Raw genomic sequence first — 14,211 nt, forward strand, 5'->3', positions numbered from 1 at the left:
GTGGCGTGGGACCTGATGTTCCTGAACCTGGTGGCGTGGCACCTGATGCTCCTGAACCTGGTGGTCTGGGGTTTACTGACCATCTATCAGCCTGGTTTGAAGTCATTAATCCTGTGGACACATCTGAAGGGAGCTCTCATCCCATCTCCCATTTGTGCTCCACATGTCCTCACTTCCACTGTCGCTCTGTCAACAAGCTAAGAACTCTGACTTTAAACAAATGGTTCAAAGTGCTGGGCAATAATAAATACAATGAATATTTTAGTTTCTACTTGTTTTTTTGCATCTGACCTTTTTGTGATAGGAGACCATGGGTAAGCAGTATTCAGCTTCCACAGTCCAGTCCACACAAAATAATTTGATAAAGTGCCTGCCATTCTGATGATGATTTGTTGAGATTTACAACATCAGTTGAAGTTACAAAGTAATGTAAACTGTCTTGCTCAGGTTTGGATGGTCCAACATATTCACAACTGATTGATGTTCTCTCCCTACTACCTGATTCTGGCTTCTTTCCCCATCCTTTCCAATCCCTTTGAAAGGTCTCGGCCCCAAATATGGACTGTTTATTCCTCTCCATAGATGCTGCCTGACCTGCTGAGCTTCTCCAGCAATTTGTCTGTGTTGCTCTGGATTTCTAGCATCTAGCACAGAGTTTTTTGTGTTTAAGATATTCTGCTTGGCAAGGTGAGGCATGTTACTGTTGGGGAATGAAATGCCTGACTTCAGAAATCCAGTGTCAGCTTCCAATACCTCCAAGTCAAATTAGTTTTGTGTGATATAGCAATCTAAGTCCAGAGATTAATTTCATTTCATCATGTTTTTGAGGTTTTGCACTACCCTGTGAACAGGACTGGCACTTATCTCAGCAAGTGGAAGAAGTAGTACATCGCCCATACCCTTTCTCCCTCACCCCCAAACAGTCCTTTCAGATGAGGCAATACTTTACCTATGAATTTGTTGGGATTGTCTAATTGGAGACCCAACAGAGATTGGGGGATTGCTTTGTTGCTCATCTTTGTTCCATCTGCAAAAATCAATATTTCCCAGTGGCCAATCATTGTAAATTCAAACCACAATCCCATTGCAACTTGTCGATCAATGTCCTCCTCTTCTATTATGATGAGGCCACTCTCAGCTTGGAGGAGCAACACCTCATATTCCATCTAGGTATTCAGGATGGCATGAACATCAATTTCTCCTTCCAGTAATTTTTACCTCCTTCTCCTTCCTTCTTTTTCAATGCCTTACTCTGGCCCCTGCTTACCTCTTCTCATATACCTATCACCTGCCCCTGGTGCTCCTCCTCCTCCTCCCCTTTAGGCAAAGCCAGATGTGTGGGAGAGGGGGGAAAAATGAAGTCTCCCCTGTCAGATTCCTTTACCTTTTCCACTATCACCTCCCAGCTTCTTACTTCATTCCCACTCCTCCACCCACCCAGCTTCGCCTACAACCTGCCAGCTTGTACTCCTCCCCTTCCCCCACTTTCTTATTCTAGCATCTTCTCCCTTCCTTTCCAGTCCTGCTGAAGGGTCTCAGCCTGAAACATTGGCTGTTTATGCACTTCCATCGTACTGCCTGACCTGCTGAGTTCCTCCAGTGTTGAGTGTGCATTTCCCTTGTGTTTGTATTCATACTGTGCTGCTACTGCAAAAAGCTGATTTTCAGGGTATATGAGGCCCTTTACCAGTCGGGGTTGACCATAACTATTGCATTCTAGCTTCCCATGTGATATGCAAGTCAGTACGAAAGCAAGGGCTCTCCCTCTCCACGCAGCTGATGAATCCGAAGGAAAAGTGGAGACTGATATAGTTTGGCACCATGGGCACCACAGGAGTTGCCAGTCAGAGTTGAACTCAGTGTAGGACTGCCTCAGGAACTCCAGCTCTGGATTTTTCCTTGGAGTTTATGCCCGAAGCCTTCCCCATGAGCTGCAAGGCAGCGGAGGTTTGAGATCAGAGTTTTCCTTCTCCTAAGTAAGCTGCCAACCACGGCTGATGAGCCCCATCTGCTCGAAGCAACAAGTTTAAGGTGCCACTAACCCACCTTTCCCCCTTCTCCTACCAGTAGAAATGGTTCCACTAGACCACGTAAAGACCAGGAGCTGGACTTGGTTGTCAGAAGCTATTTGAGGCTCACTTTGTTGGGAGTATTTAGTAGGTAATGTGAGCTTATCCCCACTACCTCTCTGGCTATGACAACCTTCTGGAACCATAGGCATTTATACCCTGTGTATGTATGCCCATGTCAAGAAACTTGAACTTTGAGACAGTTGGAATATTTGCACACATTCAGACAACAGGTCAATACGTAGTTCAAAGGGCTGGGGGTTATTGCTCTAAAGGAAATAGATCCATGCATGACACTTCCTCTGCCTTTAGCTTAATGCACCAGAAAACTGTATATGTACAAAACATTCAATTTCCCTTTCATAAACCCATATTCCAAATAATCATGCTTTCACAATAACAGTCCATAACAACTTCTCTGTTCTAAAGATTCAGTCTTCTGGGTGGCGCTCTGTTTCTTTCAGGACAGTGCCTCTGGACCTGTAGAGTGGTATCAGGTTTGGTAAGTATCTTGTTCTCATTCTCGGTTTACAAAGGCCCAAGTATGACCTGAGTTGTGACACATTTTCCGGTTTGGGTGCCTGTAGCAACTGCTTCACTTTTCTCTTATGACTTATGTAAGCCATGCTTGTCAATGACATGTCCACAATATGAGATTTCATTCTTGAAAAACTCATATTTCTCTCTTGCTCTTTCTCTACGCTGCCATTTTAGTTGTTGACACGAAGGTCGAATTGTGCAGTTTTAGCAGGTATAAGATCTACCCCGGTCACGGGAAGCGCTATGCCAGGATTAACAGCAAGGTTTTCCAGTTCCTGAACTCAAAATGCGAATCTGCATTTCTGTCCAAGAGAAACACTCGACAAATCAACTGGACTGTATTGTACAGGCGCAAACACAAAAAGGGCCAGTCTGAAGGGATACAGAAAAAGCGCTCTCGTCGTGCAGTGAAGTTTCAAAGAGCTATCACAGGTGCTTCTCTGGTTGAGATAATGACCAAAAGGAATCAGAAGCCTGAAGTGCACAAGGCTCAACGAGAACAAGCAATTAGAGCTGCCAAGGAGGCTAAGAAAGCCAAAGCCGCAACAAAGAAAGTCAGCGCACCTACAGCCAAGGCTGCTCAGAAAACAGCACCGAAACAGAAATTTGTCAAGCCGATTAAGTCTCAGGCTCTGCATGTTGGTGGAAAACGCTAAAAGAATCTACAGTTACATGTTGTAAAATAAAGCCTGAATAACTTCTAAAAAAAAAAGAAAAACTCATATTTCTCTCTCTACACACAGACCATACTCACTCAGCCTTGTAAGTACTTTACTAAGGTTCTGGAAGTGCTCTTCATCATTTTTGCCAGGTACAATGATGTCATCGAGGTAACATTGTGTTCCTGGGATATCTTGGAGCACTTGGTCCGTTGCTCTTTGCCAAATTGCAGGAAATGATGAGATGCCAAAGACAAGAAAATTTTACTGGAACAGTCTCTTATGAATGTTGATTGTTAGGAACTTCCTGTTTGACTCCTCGATCTCCATTTGCAGATAGGCTTGCGACAATCAATCTTTGAAAACCTCTCCCCACCTGCCAAAGATGGAAAAATGTCTTTTATTCGTGACAGGGGATACTGCACAGTAAGCAGCACTGGATTGATACTCACCTTAAAATTCCCACATATGCAAACGGCTCCGGCCTTCTCTTTCTGAATCACCAGGTCAATGGGCATGACCCAATCACTTTACTCAAACTTGAAGAGAATTCCAGATGCCTCCAAGCTCTGCCGTTCAGCATCTACCTTAGGACATAGTGCGTAAGGCACTGGGCATGCTTTATGAATTCTTAATATTGCTGTTTCATCCATTTCAATTCTGGCCTTCATACCCTTGATTTTACTAATCCCCTTCTCATTAGCATTAAGCAGCTGTATCAGTCTCTGCTTAGTGCTACTATTCGGGCAGTGCCCGTTGATGCCATTCTGAAAGCTTTGATTGAGTGCCAGTCTCATTGGATTTTTCTCAACCATTCACATCCAAAAAGTGCTGGCCCTCCACCTTTCAACACATAAAGCTCTAACTGTTGTGTTTGGCCTCCATATGTCATATTTACTTTCAGTTTGCCTTTGGGAGACATTTCTTTGCCTGTGCAAGTCTTTAGCCTCAATGAGGACTTCTCTCATGGTACCTTGGAAAAGAGTACCGGTAGTCTGCTTCTGGAATTATGGGCAAAGCTGACCCTGTATCCTGCAACCCTTTTGTTTTACATTGGACACATCTATGGTGATGCAGATGATTTAGTGATCTGCTTCAGTTATGCTATGCAGTTCTAGGCAATATAGTTCTCCTTTATCAGACTCAGTGCTGTTTCACATTTGATCATTTTATGCATTTGCTCAGTTTTGAATAGTGAAGATTCACTTTGTGTGGTTTTTCTCTTTGGTTGTGCTTTCACACTCTGTCTATGTGACCCTGTCTTTGTCTGCCTTGCACACTCTCTCTATGTGACCCTGTCTTTGTCTGCTTTGCACACTCTCTATGTGACCCTGTCTTTGTCTGCCTTGCACACACTCTCTATGTGACCGTCTTTGTCTGCCTTGCACACTCTCTCTATGTGACCCTGTCTTTGTCTGCCTTGCACACTCTCTCTATGTGACCGTCTTTGTCTGCCTTGCACACTCTCTATGTGACCCTGTCTTTGTCTGCCTTGCACACTCTCTCTATGTGACCGTCTTTGTCTGCCTTGCACACTCTCTATGTGACCCTGTCTTTGTCTGCCTTGCACACTCTCTCTATGTGACCGTCTTTGTCTGCCTTGCACACTCTCTCTATGTGACCCTGTCTTTGTCTGCCTTGCACCCACTCTCTATGTGACCCTGTCTTTGTCTGACTTGCACACTCTCTCTATGTGACCCTGTCTTTGTCTGCCTTGCACCCACTCTCTATGTGACCCTGTCTTTGTCTGCCTTGCACCCACTCTCTATGTGACCCTGTCTTTGTCTGCCTTGCACCCACTCTCTATGTGACCCTGTCTTTTGTCTGACTTGCACCCACTCTCTATGTGACCCTGTCTTTTGTCTGCCTTGCACACTCTCTCTATGTGACCCTCTTTGTCTGACTTGCACACTCTCTCTATGTGACCCTGTCTTTGTCTGCCTTGCACCCACTCTCTATGTGACCCTGTCTTTTGTCTGCCTTGCACCCACTTTCTATGTGACCCTCTTTGTCTGCCTTGCACCCACTCTCTATGTGACCCTGTCTTTGTCTGCCTTGCACCCACTCTCTATGTGATCCTGTCTTTGTTTGCCTTGCACCCACTCTCTATGTGACCCTGTCTTTGTCTGCCTTGCACACTCTCTCTATGTGACCCTGTCTTTGTCTGCCTTGCACACTCTCTCTATGTGACCCTGTCTTTGTCTGCCTTGCACCCACTCTCTATGTGACCCTGTCTTTGTCTGCCTTGCACACTCTCTCTATGTGACCCTGTCTTTGTCTGCCTTGCACCCACTCTCTATGTGACCCTGTCTTTGTCTGCCTTGCACCCACTCTCTATGTGACCCTGTCTTTGTCTGCCTTGCACCCACTCTCTATGTGACCCTGTCTTTGTCTGCCTTGCACCCACTCTCTATGTGACCCTGTCTTTGTCTGCCTTGCACACTCTCTCTATGTGACCCTGTCTTTGTCTGCCTTGCACACTCTCTCTATGTGACCCTGTCTTTGTCTGACTTGCACACTCTCTCTATGTGACCCTGTCTTTGTCTGCCTTGCACACTCTCTCTATGTGACCCTGTCTTTGTCTGCCTTGCACCCACTCTCTCTATGTGACCCTGTCTTTGTCTGCCTTGCACCCACTCTCTATGTGACCCTGTCTTTGTCTGCCTTGCACACTCTCTATGTGACCCTGTCTTTGTTTGCCTTGCACCCACTCTCTATGTGACCCTGTCTTTTGTCTGCCTTGCACCCACTCTCTATGTGACCCTGTCTTTGTTTGCCTTGCACCCACTCTCTATGTGACCCTGTCTTTGTTTGCCTTGCACCCACTCTCTATGTGACCCTGTCTTTGTCTGCCTTGCACCCACTCTCTATGTGACCCTGTCTTTGTCTGCCTTGCACCCACTCTCTATGTGACCCTGTCTTTGTCTGCCTTGCACCCACTCTCTATGTGACCCTGTCTTTGTCTGCCTTGCACCCACTCTCTATGTGACCCTGTCTTTGTCTGCCTTGCACCCACTCTCTATGTGACCCTGTCTTTTGTCTGCCTTGCACCCACTCTCTATGTGACCCTGTCTTTGTCTGCCTTGCACCCACTCTCTATGTGACCCTGTCTTTGTCTGCCTTGCACCCACTCTCTATGTGACCCTGTCTTTGTCTGCCTTGCACCCACTCTCTATGTGACCCTGTCTTTGTCTGCCTTGCACCCACTCTCTATGTGACCCTGTCTTTGTCTGCCTTGCACCCACTCTCTATGTGACCCTGTCTTTGTCTGCCTTGCACCCACTCTCTATGTGACCCTGTCTTTTGTCTGCCTTGCACCCACTCTCTATGTGACCCTGTCTGACACTTTCTGCAGACTTTTTCCTTGCACCAAGTCAATTGCATCTTGGGAGGATTTGCCACATGGATAAAAATTCTGGCTTCTGGCACCATTCAGGGACATTTTGTCCATTTCACATTCTAACCTCCTTTTCTGTAGTTCTGCTGCATCCTTTGCTGCAGTCTCTAACGATATTGCAATGGTCCATGCCAGTTCTAAGGTTAGGTCTCTTTCAGACAGTAGCCTCTTTTGAGTGTTTTGGATATGCATGCCACATAGAAGCCTGGGGGGGGGGGGGCGGTAGTGGGGGAGCAGAGAGAGGTAGAGTGAGAGAGGGGAGAATTGGGGAGACAGAGAGAAGGGGGGAAGGGAGGACAGGTAAGGGAAGAGGGAGAGGAGTGATGGGAGTGGGGAGGGTTTGGGGAGAAGTGAGGGAGGGGGTTGGGGAGAGAGGGGAGGGGAAGAGAGGAGTTGGGGAGAGAGGGGAGAGGGGCAAGAGGGGGAAGAGGGGAAGAAGGGAGGGGGAGGGGAGAGGCGTGGGGAGGAGTGGGGAAGGGTTGGGTAAAGTGGGGAGAGGTGGGAGAGGGAGAGGACAGGATGGAGGGAGGGGGAGAGGGGTTGGGGAGAGTGGGGGAAGGGGTTGGGAGGGGGAGTTGGAAGAGGAGAGGGGGAGATGGGGAAGATGGAGGGAAGGGAAGACAGAAAGGGAGGGGAAGACGGGGTGAGGGGGAGAGGGGTGGGGAGGAGTGAGGGAGAGGGGTTGGAGAGAGAAGGATTGGGGAGGATGCTGACAGGGAGGAAGGGGAAGGGGAATGTGGAGAGAGGGTGGAGATGGGGAAGAGGGCAGGAAGGAAGGAGGGTGAGAGGGAGGAGGGAGTGGGGAGGAGGAGAGTTGGAGGGAGAACAATGCATTGGCATAGACAATAGCACAAGCATAAACAACAGATCAATGCATAATGCTAAGGGGGTGGGGGAGTTGTCATTGCTCTAAAGGAAATAGATCCATAAATTACAGGACCCAACCCATTTACATTCAGTGGCCACTTTATTAGGTACACCTGTTCATTAACACAAATATATAATCAGCCAATCATGTAGTAGCATTTCAATGCATAAAAGCATGATTAAGAGTTTCAGTTGTTATTCAGATGGAACATAAGAATTGAGAAGAAATGTGATCTAAATGACTTTGACCATGAAATGATTGTTGGTGCCAGATGGGATGGCTTGAGTGTCTCAAAATCTGATCTCCTGGGATTTTCATGCAAAATTTCAAATTACATTTATTATCAAAGTATGTATACTATATACAATCTTGAGAGTCGTCTCCTTACAGCAGAGAAACTTAACAGAACTGATTAAAAATGACCATCAAATACCCAATGTGCAAAAAAAGACCAAATCATGCAAACAATGAAAAGTAAGCAAATAATATTCAGAACTAAAGTTCACAGCCATGAAGCCGGTCCAGGAGCCCGTTAGTTACAGGCCACAGTCTCAGTTCTGCACAGAGGAGTGAGCCTCACTGAGTAGTGAGCTGAACATCAATCCATCCCTACTGGCTTCAACAATCTGTCCTTTTCAGTGTGGCCTGGCACTTATGTTGGCAAACGTTAGCTTGTTCCTCACTCTTGGGACCATTCCCGATTTTTCCATTCTGGCCCACCACTTAAATCAGTCTAACATCTCTTGTTCCTCATTCTTAGGACTGAGTCTCACCACCTCAACCTTGCCCTCACCTCACCTCGGACTTGGCACTTTGAACCGGCTCCAATGGCCACACATTGGCTCATTCCCCACTCTTGGGGCTAGGCTGCCTTGATTTGGCCTGAACATGCCTCACTGCAACCATCCTGCACCTTTGAGACTTCAATTCACACCGCAAAAAAAGATAGGCTGTACAGACAATTTAAAAGCTCAGCTTCGAAAGGGAAGTTACAGGCTATTGATTGCAGTGATCATTGTCCAAAAAAAGGTGTGATTAATGCAGTAGTTAGTGGGTTTGTTTCCTGACATTAAGGTCTTGCTGTGTTTCACCAGTGCCATCTTAAACTGACACGACAGTATCTACAATTTACAGAATATGGTGTGAAGAAATTCAGTGAACAGCAGTTTTGAAGGAGAAAACACCTTGTTAATGATAGAGGTCAGAGCAGACTGGCCAGACTGGTTCAAGATGACAGAAAGGCAAATAACCACACTTTACAACAGCGGCATGCAGAAGAGCATCTCTGAATGCACAACATGTCAAACCTTCAAAGGGATGGGCTACAGCAGCTAACATATTGGAGGTACCTAATAAAATAGCCACTGAATATAAATATGTGTTTCAGAATAGTCAACATTTTAAAATTTAATTTTCAGTACCTAATAGTTCTTGTGGTTACACCATACAACAATTTTCAACAAACAAACATCAATCCAACAAATTTCTTGCTTGAATTTTTCTTCTTGAAAATGTATAAAGTTGAAGAACTGTCGAGGAGGAAATCTGTATTGCAGTGTATGAGGGACTTTGGGCCAAACCACACCTTCAAAAAAGGCTGCCATTGAAATTCAGAATTTTAATATTTTATTCCATTTAGAGACATGGAGCGGAATAGGCCCTACCAATTCTTTGAGGCGCACTGCCCAGTAAATCTGGACAACCCTAATTTAACTCTAATCTAATCACAGGACAGGTTACAATGACCAATTAACTTACCTGGTATGTCTTTGGGCTGTGTGAGAAAACCAGAGGATCCGTAGAAAATCTAGTCATGCGATGGAAAAGACATACAGATACTCCTTGCAGAGGAAGATAGGATTGAACTCCAAATTCTGATGCACCACCCTGTAATAATGTCATGCTAAGCACTACACTACTGTGGCATCTTATTTTCTGGAGCCATAGGTCAAGCTTTAAGGTCAAGGTTGAGTTTAATGTCAAATGCACAAGTACAATGAAAAACAGCAGCATCACAGGTGCAAAACATCATATAAGTAGCATTCACAAAAAAACAAATTAAACTACATGCATTTTTACAAGAAAGAACACAATGAGAAAATATGGCCATTTTCATTCAAAATGATCATAGTGTTGCTAAACTCTCGTGATTCATAGAAGTTGGTTCAAGAAATGAATGATTGAAGGGAAGTAGCTGCTCTTGAACTTGGTGATGTGGGTCTTCAAGCTTTTGTACCTCCTGCCTGATGGTAGTTTCTAAAAGATGGCATGGTCCAGATGGTGGGTATCTTTGATGATAGATATTGCTTTCTTGAGGCAGTGATTCCTGTAAATACCACTGAATGTGAAGATATGCTCATGATGATATTAGGCAAGAGTTCACTACTCTCTGCAGCTTCTTGTATTCTTGTGTATTTGAGTTGCTATACCAGACCATGATGGAACCTGTCACAATGCTGTCAATAGTACATCTTATCAAAGCACAGATCATCCTGATCGTTTTGCTCAATTAACTAGTTTACCAGCAAAGTTGTTTGATTTGATCCAATATTTGGTTTAGTTTTGACTTGTAGGTCATTATATTAGCTGTTAAAATCAAAGTAATTTATTCTCCTTTGGTGTTACTTTACGGTTTACTAAACATATGTCAGAATGAACTCTGATCTTTTCAATCATGCAGTCAACATGTCAATTTCCATGGCAACACAGAGCAACTCTTTCTTTCATGTTCAAAGTACTTTTGATGGACATGAATTACATTTTAAAACCATCCCATCTGCATTTTAAGCTGTATAAAGATGTTATCATTCACAGCACATAAACTCTGGTTCACAGCTTTTTGCCTAGGTGAATGAAATACGGAACAGGTTCCCTCTGATGACATGTATTGTTTTTCCACATTGAAGGCAAAGAAGTAACAGATTTATTCATTAAATTACCCATTCCCTTTCATGCCTCTATTCAACAAAATATGGATCTTGAATATTTAATCTTCATCTGTTTAATTGCAACATGGTATATTTAATACATGGAGAATGACAGATGGTTAGGAGTTTATTACAAGGTTGCTGTGTGCTTCTGGGGATACAGTAACATTAAGAAGGACAGCGGAATTAGAAGAGCTTACAACCACTTGGATCAGTGTTTATAGAAGCACCTTTGCAGCCATTTCATTTCTCTGTGATATCAAACCCCATCACCAGCACCTTAATTTTCAAAGGCAATATATAGAAAGCTTTACCAGATTTACCATACTCAACATGAAAATCTATATTATTCATAATATAGATAGTTTTAAGAAATTCCTAGATAGACATAAGATTCTTTAAGGTTGTTATAGCCAAGAAAAGGAGGTGGTAATGGAGTAAGCTCCATTACCTATTTAATGCCTCAATGGTGTGCACTTCAAATAGCCTCTGACAACTAAGTCCAGCTCCTGGCCTCCCAGTGTGGCTTTGCTACTAAGCCTGGCAGAACCATTTTTACTGACAGGAGAAGGGGAAAAGGTGAGTCACTAGTGCCTTAAAACCAGTTGCTTTGGGTAGATGGGGCTCAACAGCCGTTAATCTAGGTGAAGGAGAACTCTGATCACAAACCTGATTGCCTTATGGCTATACTCATTCATGGGGGAGGGCTCTGGAATAAATTCCAAGGGAAAAATCTGGAGCTGGCATCCCTGAGGCAGTCCTACATTGATTTCAATGCCGACTGGCAACTCCTATGTAGAACCGCTATCGTTCTCTGTTGTTCCTTTGGGTTCATTAGATGCATGGAGAGGGGGTGCTTGCTACATGGGCAACAGCTTGCTCTCCATATGGTACCGCCTTGCCTGCATATCTAGACAGCTAGGATGCCACATTCATGGTCAATTATGACCTAGGGAGGCCTAAGAGATAGATATAAATGTAAGAGATTTTGCAGATGCCGGGAATCTGCACACACAAAATACTGGCTTAATTTGGTATGGATTACATTAATACTGGACACATGGTCCAGCTATACATGCAATAGATTTCACAAATCAGCAATGTAAAACAATTGCTGGATGTTTCTGTGTATAAATTTAACATTTTTAAGGCAACAAATATGCATCTGTTCTTAAGTTAAATCTAGTAACACTTTACCAATCTTTACCTAGTTCTACAAAGAGAATTACAACAATAATAAACACAAGAGATTCTGCAGATGCTGGAAATTCTGAGCAACACACATGATGCACCATCAATAACTCTCTCTGCGACGTAAAGGCGAGATATCAGCTTTTATTGACTGGAAGAAAGAACAAGCAGTAGTTGACCACCGTACTACATCCTGGAGAGTGAGGGCCGGGCTCAGGCCTCAATCGCCTTTATACCAGGGTCTGTGGGAGGAGCCACAGGAGCAGTCAGCAGGGGGCGTGTCCAGACAGGTATATGTAGTTCACCACAACACACAAAATGTTGTACACGATGAAAGCTCTTACCCCTTCTTTTCTCCTCACCTGCCTGTCACCTCCATCTGGTGCTACTCGTTCTTCTCTTTCTCCCATGGTCCAGTCTCCTATCAGATTATTTATTCAGACCTTTACCTCTTCTACCTAACCCTCAGCCTCCCACCTTTCCCCTAATCTATCACCTGCTAACTTCTACTTCCCTGCCTTCTTATTCTTGCTTCTTCCCCCTTCCTTTCCAGTCTTGATGAAGTGTCTCAGCCCAAAGCATCAATAATTCTCCGAAATTTCCACCACCTCCAACTGGATCCCACCACCAAATAGATCTTTCTCTCCCCCCCCACCCCAATTTCTGCCTTCCGCAGGTATAGCTCTCTGCGCGATTCCCTTGTTTATCCGTCCCTCCCCACTGATCTCCCTCTTGGCACTTATCCTTGCAAGGGGAACAAATGCTACACCTGCCCCTACACCTCCTCTCTCACTACCATTCAGTGCCCCAAACAGACCTTCCAGGTGAGGCAACATTTCATCTGTGAATCTGTTGGGGTCATATACTATCTTTAGTGCTCTCGGTATGGCCTTTTGTATGTCGGTGAGACCTGACATAGATTGGGAGACCACTTCGCCGAGAATCTACACTTTGTCTGCCAGAAAACATGGGATCTCCCAGTGGTCATCCATTTTAATTTCACTTCCCATTCCATTATGTCCATCCATGGCCTCCTCCAATGTCAGGATAAGGCCACACTTAGGTTGGAGGAACATCACCTTATATTCCGTATGGGTAACCTCCAACCTGATGACATGAACATCGATTTCTCAAACTTCCAGTAATGCCTCCCCCCCTCACCATTTCCCATCCCATTGTCCCTCTCTCATGTTATCTCCCTGCCTGTCCATTGCCCCCCTCTTGTGCTCCTACCCCGCCTTCTTCTATGGCCTTCTCTTTCACCAATCAACTTCCTAGCTGTTTGCTTCATCCCTCTGCCTCCAAGTTTCACCTATCATCTGGTGTTTCTCTCTTCCTTCCTCCCAACTTTCAAATCTACTCCTCAGCTTTTTTTCTCCATCCTTTTGAAGGGTTTTGGTCCAAAATGGCAACTTTTTTTTTCATAGCTGCTGCCTGGCCTGCTGAGTTCCTCCAGTATATATTAAAAATAATCCACTGTACATCTATTCTCAAAACTGTACAAAATTCTTTGCACATTGTTACTCAATATCATTATCATGCATTTTTTTTTACAGCTTTAATAAAATATTTAAAAACTTTTAAAATTTATTTTTGGCTTTTCTTGCTGGTTTTTGTCTACTGTTGCTAACAATTCATGTCAGAACATAGAACAGAGAACAGTACAGGAACAGGAACAGGACCTTGGCCCACAATGTTGTGCTGAACCAAATTAATTACTAATCAAATGGACAACTGAACTAATCCCATTTGCTTACAAAATATCCATTTCCGTCCACTTTCCTCACATTCATGTGACGACCTAAGTATCTCTAAAAGTCTCTGCCACTGTCCTAGTAAATTCCAGGCACCCACCACTCTGTCTTAAAAGCTTGCCCCTTACATCTCCTTTAAAATTACCCCTCACCTGAAACGCATGCCCTCTGGTATTAGACATTTCAGCTTTGGAACAAAGCAACTGGCTCTACCTATGCCTCCCTTAATCTTATAAACTTCTATCAAATCTCCCCTCAGCCTCCTGTGAAAACATCCCTGGTTTGTCCATATCCAGGCAGCTTCTGGTAAGCCTCTTCTGCACCCTCTCTAAAGCTCAACACCAGTCCTATAGTGGGGTGTTATTAAATTTACATTTGATAGTTCCGATTCCTGTGATAAATTTTGTTAGCAACTCTGCTGATTTATGTGATATCTTTTGCAGGGCTTGAATCAGGTAACCTACTCCATTAATAATAGAATGCTTGTAAATATTTACCATGTCAGTGCAGAGCTGGTGAGCTGTGGACTGAATCTTTTCCTAAAAGTTGAGGAAAATATTTTGTGCACTAAAAATAAATAGAAGATACGAGTAGTTATTAAATGCATACCACACACCTGGCTAACACCTTTGGTCATTCATGTGATAATGCTGGCAAGGGAATACTTTATTTATTTAGCACTACAGGGCAGAGTGGGTCCTTTTGGCCTTTCAAACTGCACTGCCCCAGCAACCCCTGATAACTCCAATTAATCCTGACCTAATTTCATGACATGTGAGTGAAGATAAACCTGATTCTGATATAGA

At 44.2% G+C, this 14,211-nt stretch overlaps 1 protein-coding gene across 1 annotated transcript; it reads left to right on the forward strand.

Annotated features, from left to right (window-relative positions):
* Positions 1-310: 310 nt before the first annotated feature.
* On the forward strand, positions 311-3,327 carry LOC140714453 (large ribosomal subunit protein eL24-like). The gene is made up of 2 exons (XM_073025749.1): positions 311-314; positions 2,784-3,327. The coding sequence occupies exons 1-2, from the start codon at positions 311-313 to the stop codon at positions 3,263-3,265; spliced, it is 486 nt and encodes a 161-aa protein (XP_072881850.1). The 3' UTR covers positions 3,266-3,327.
* Positions 3,328-14,211: the final 10,884 nt, after the last annotated feature.

Source organism: Hemitrygon akajei, chromosome 21, assembly GCF_048418815.1.
Source record: "Hemitrygon akajei chromosome 21, sHemAka1.3, whole genome shotgun sequence".
NCBI lineage: Eukaryota > Metazoa > Chordata > Chondrichthyes > Myliobatiformes > Dasyatidae > Hemitrygon > Hemitrygon akajei.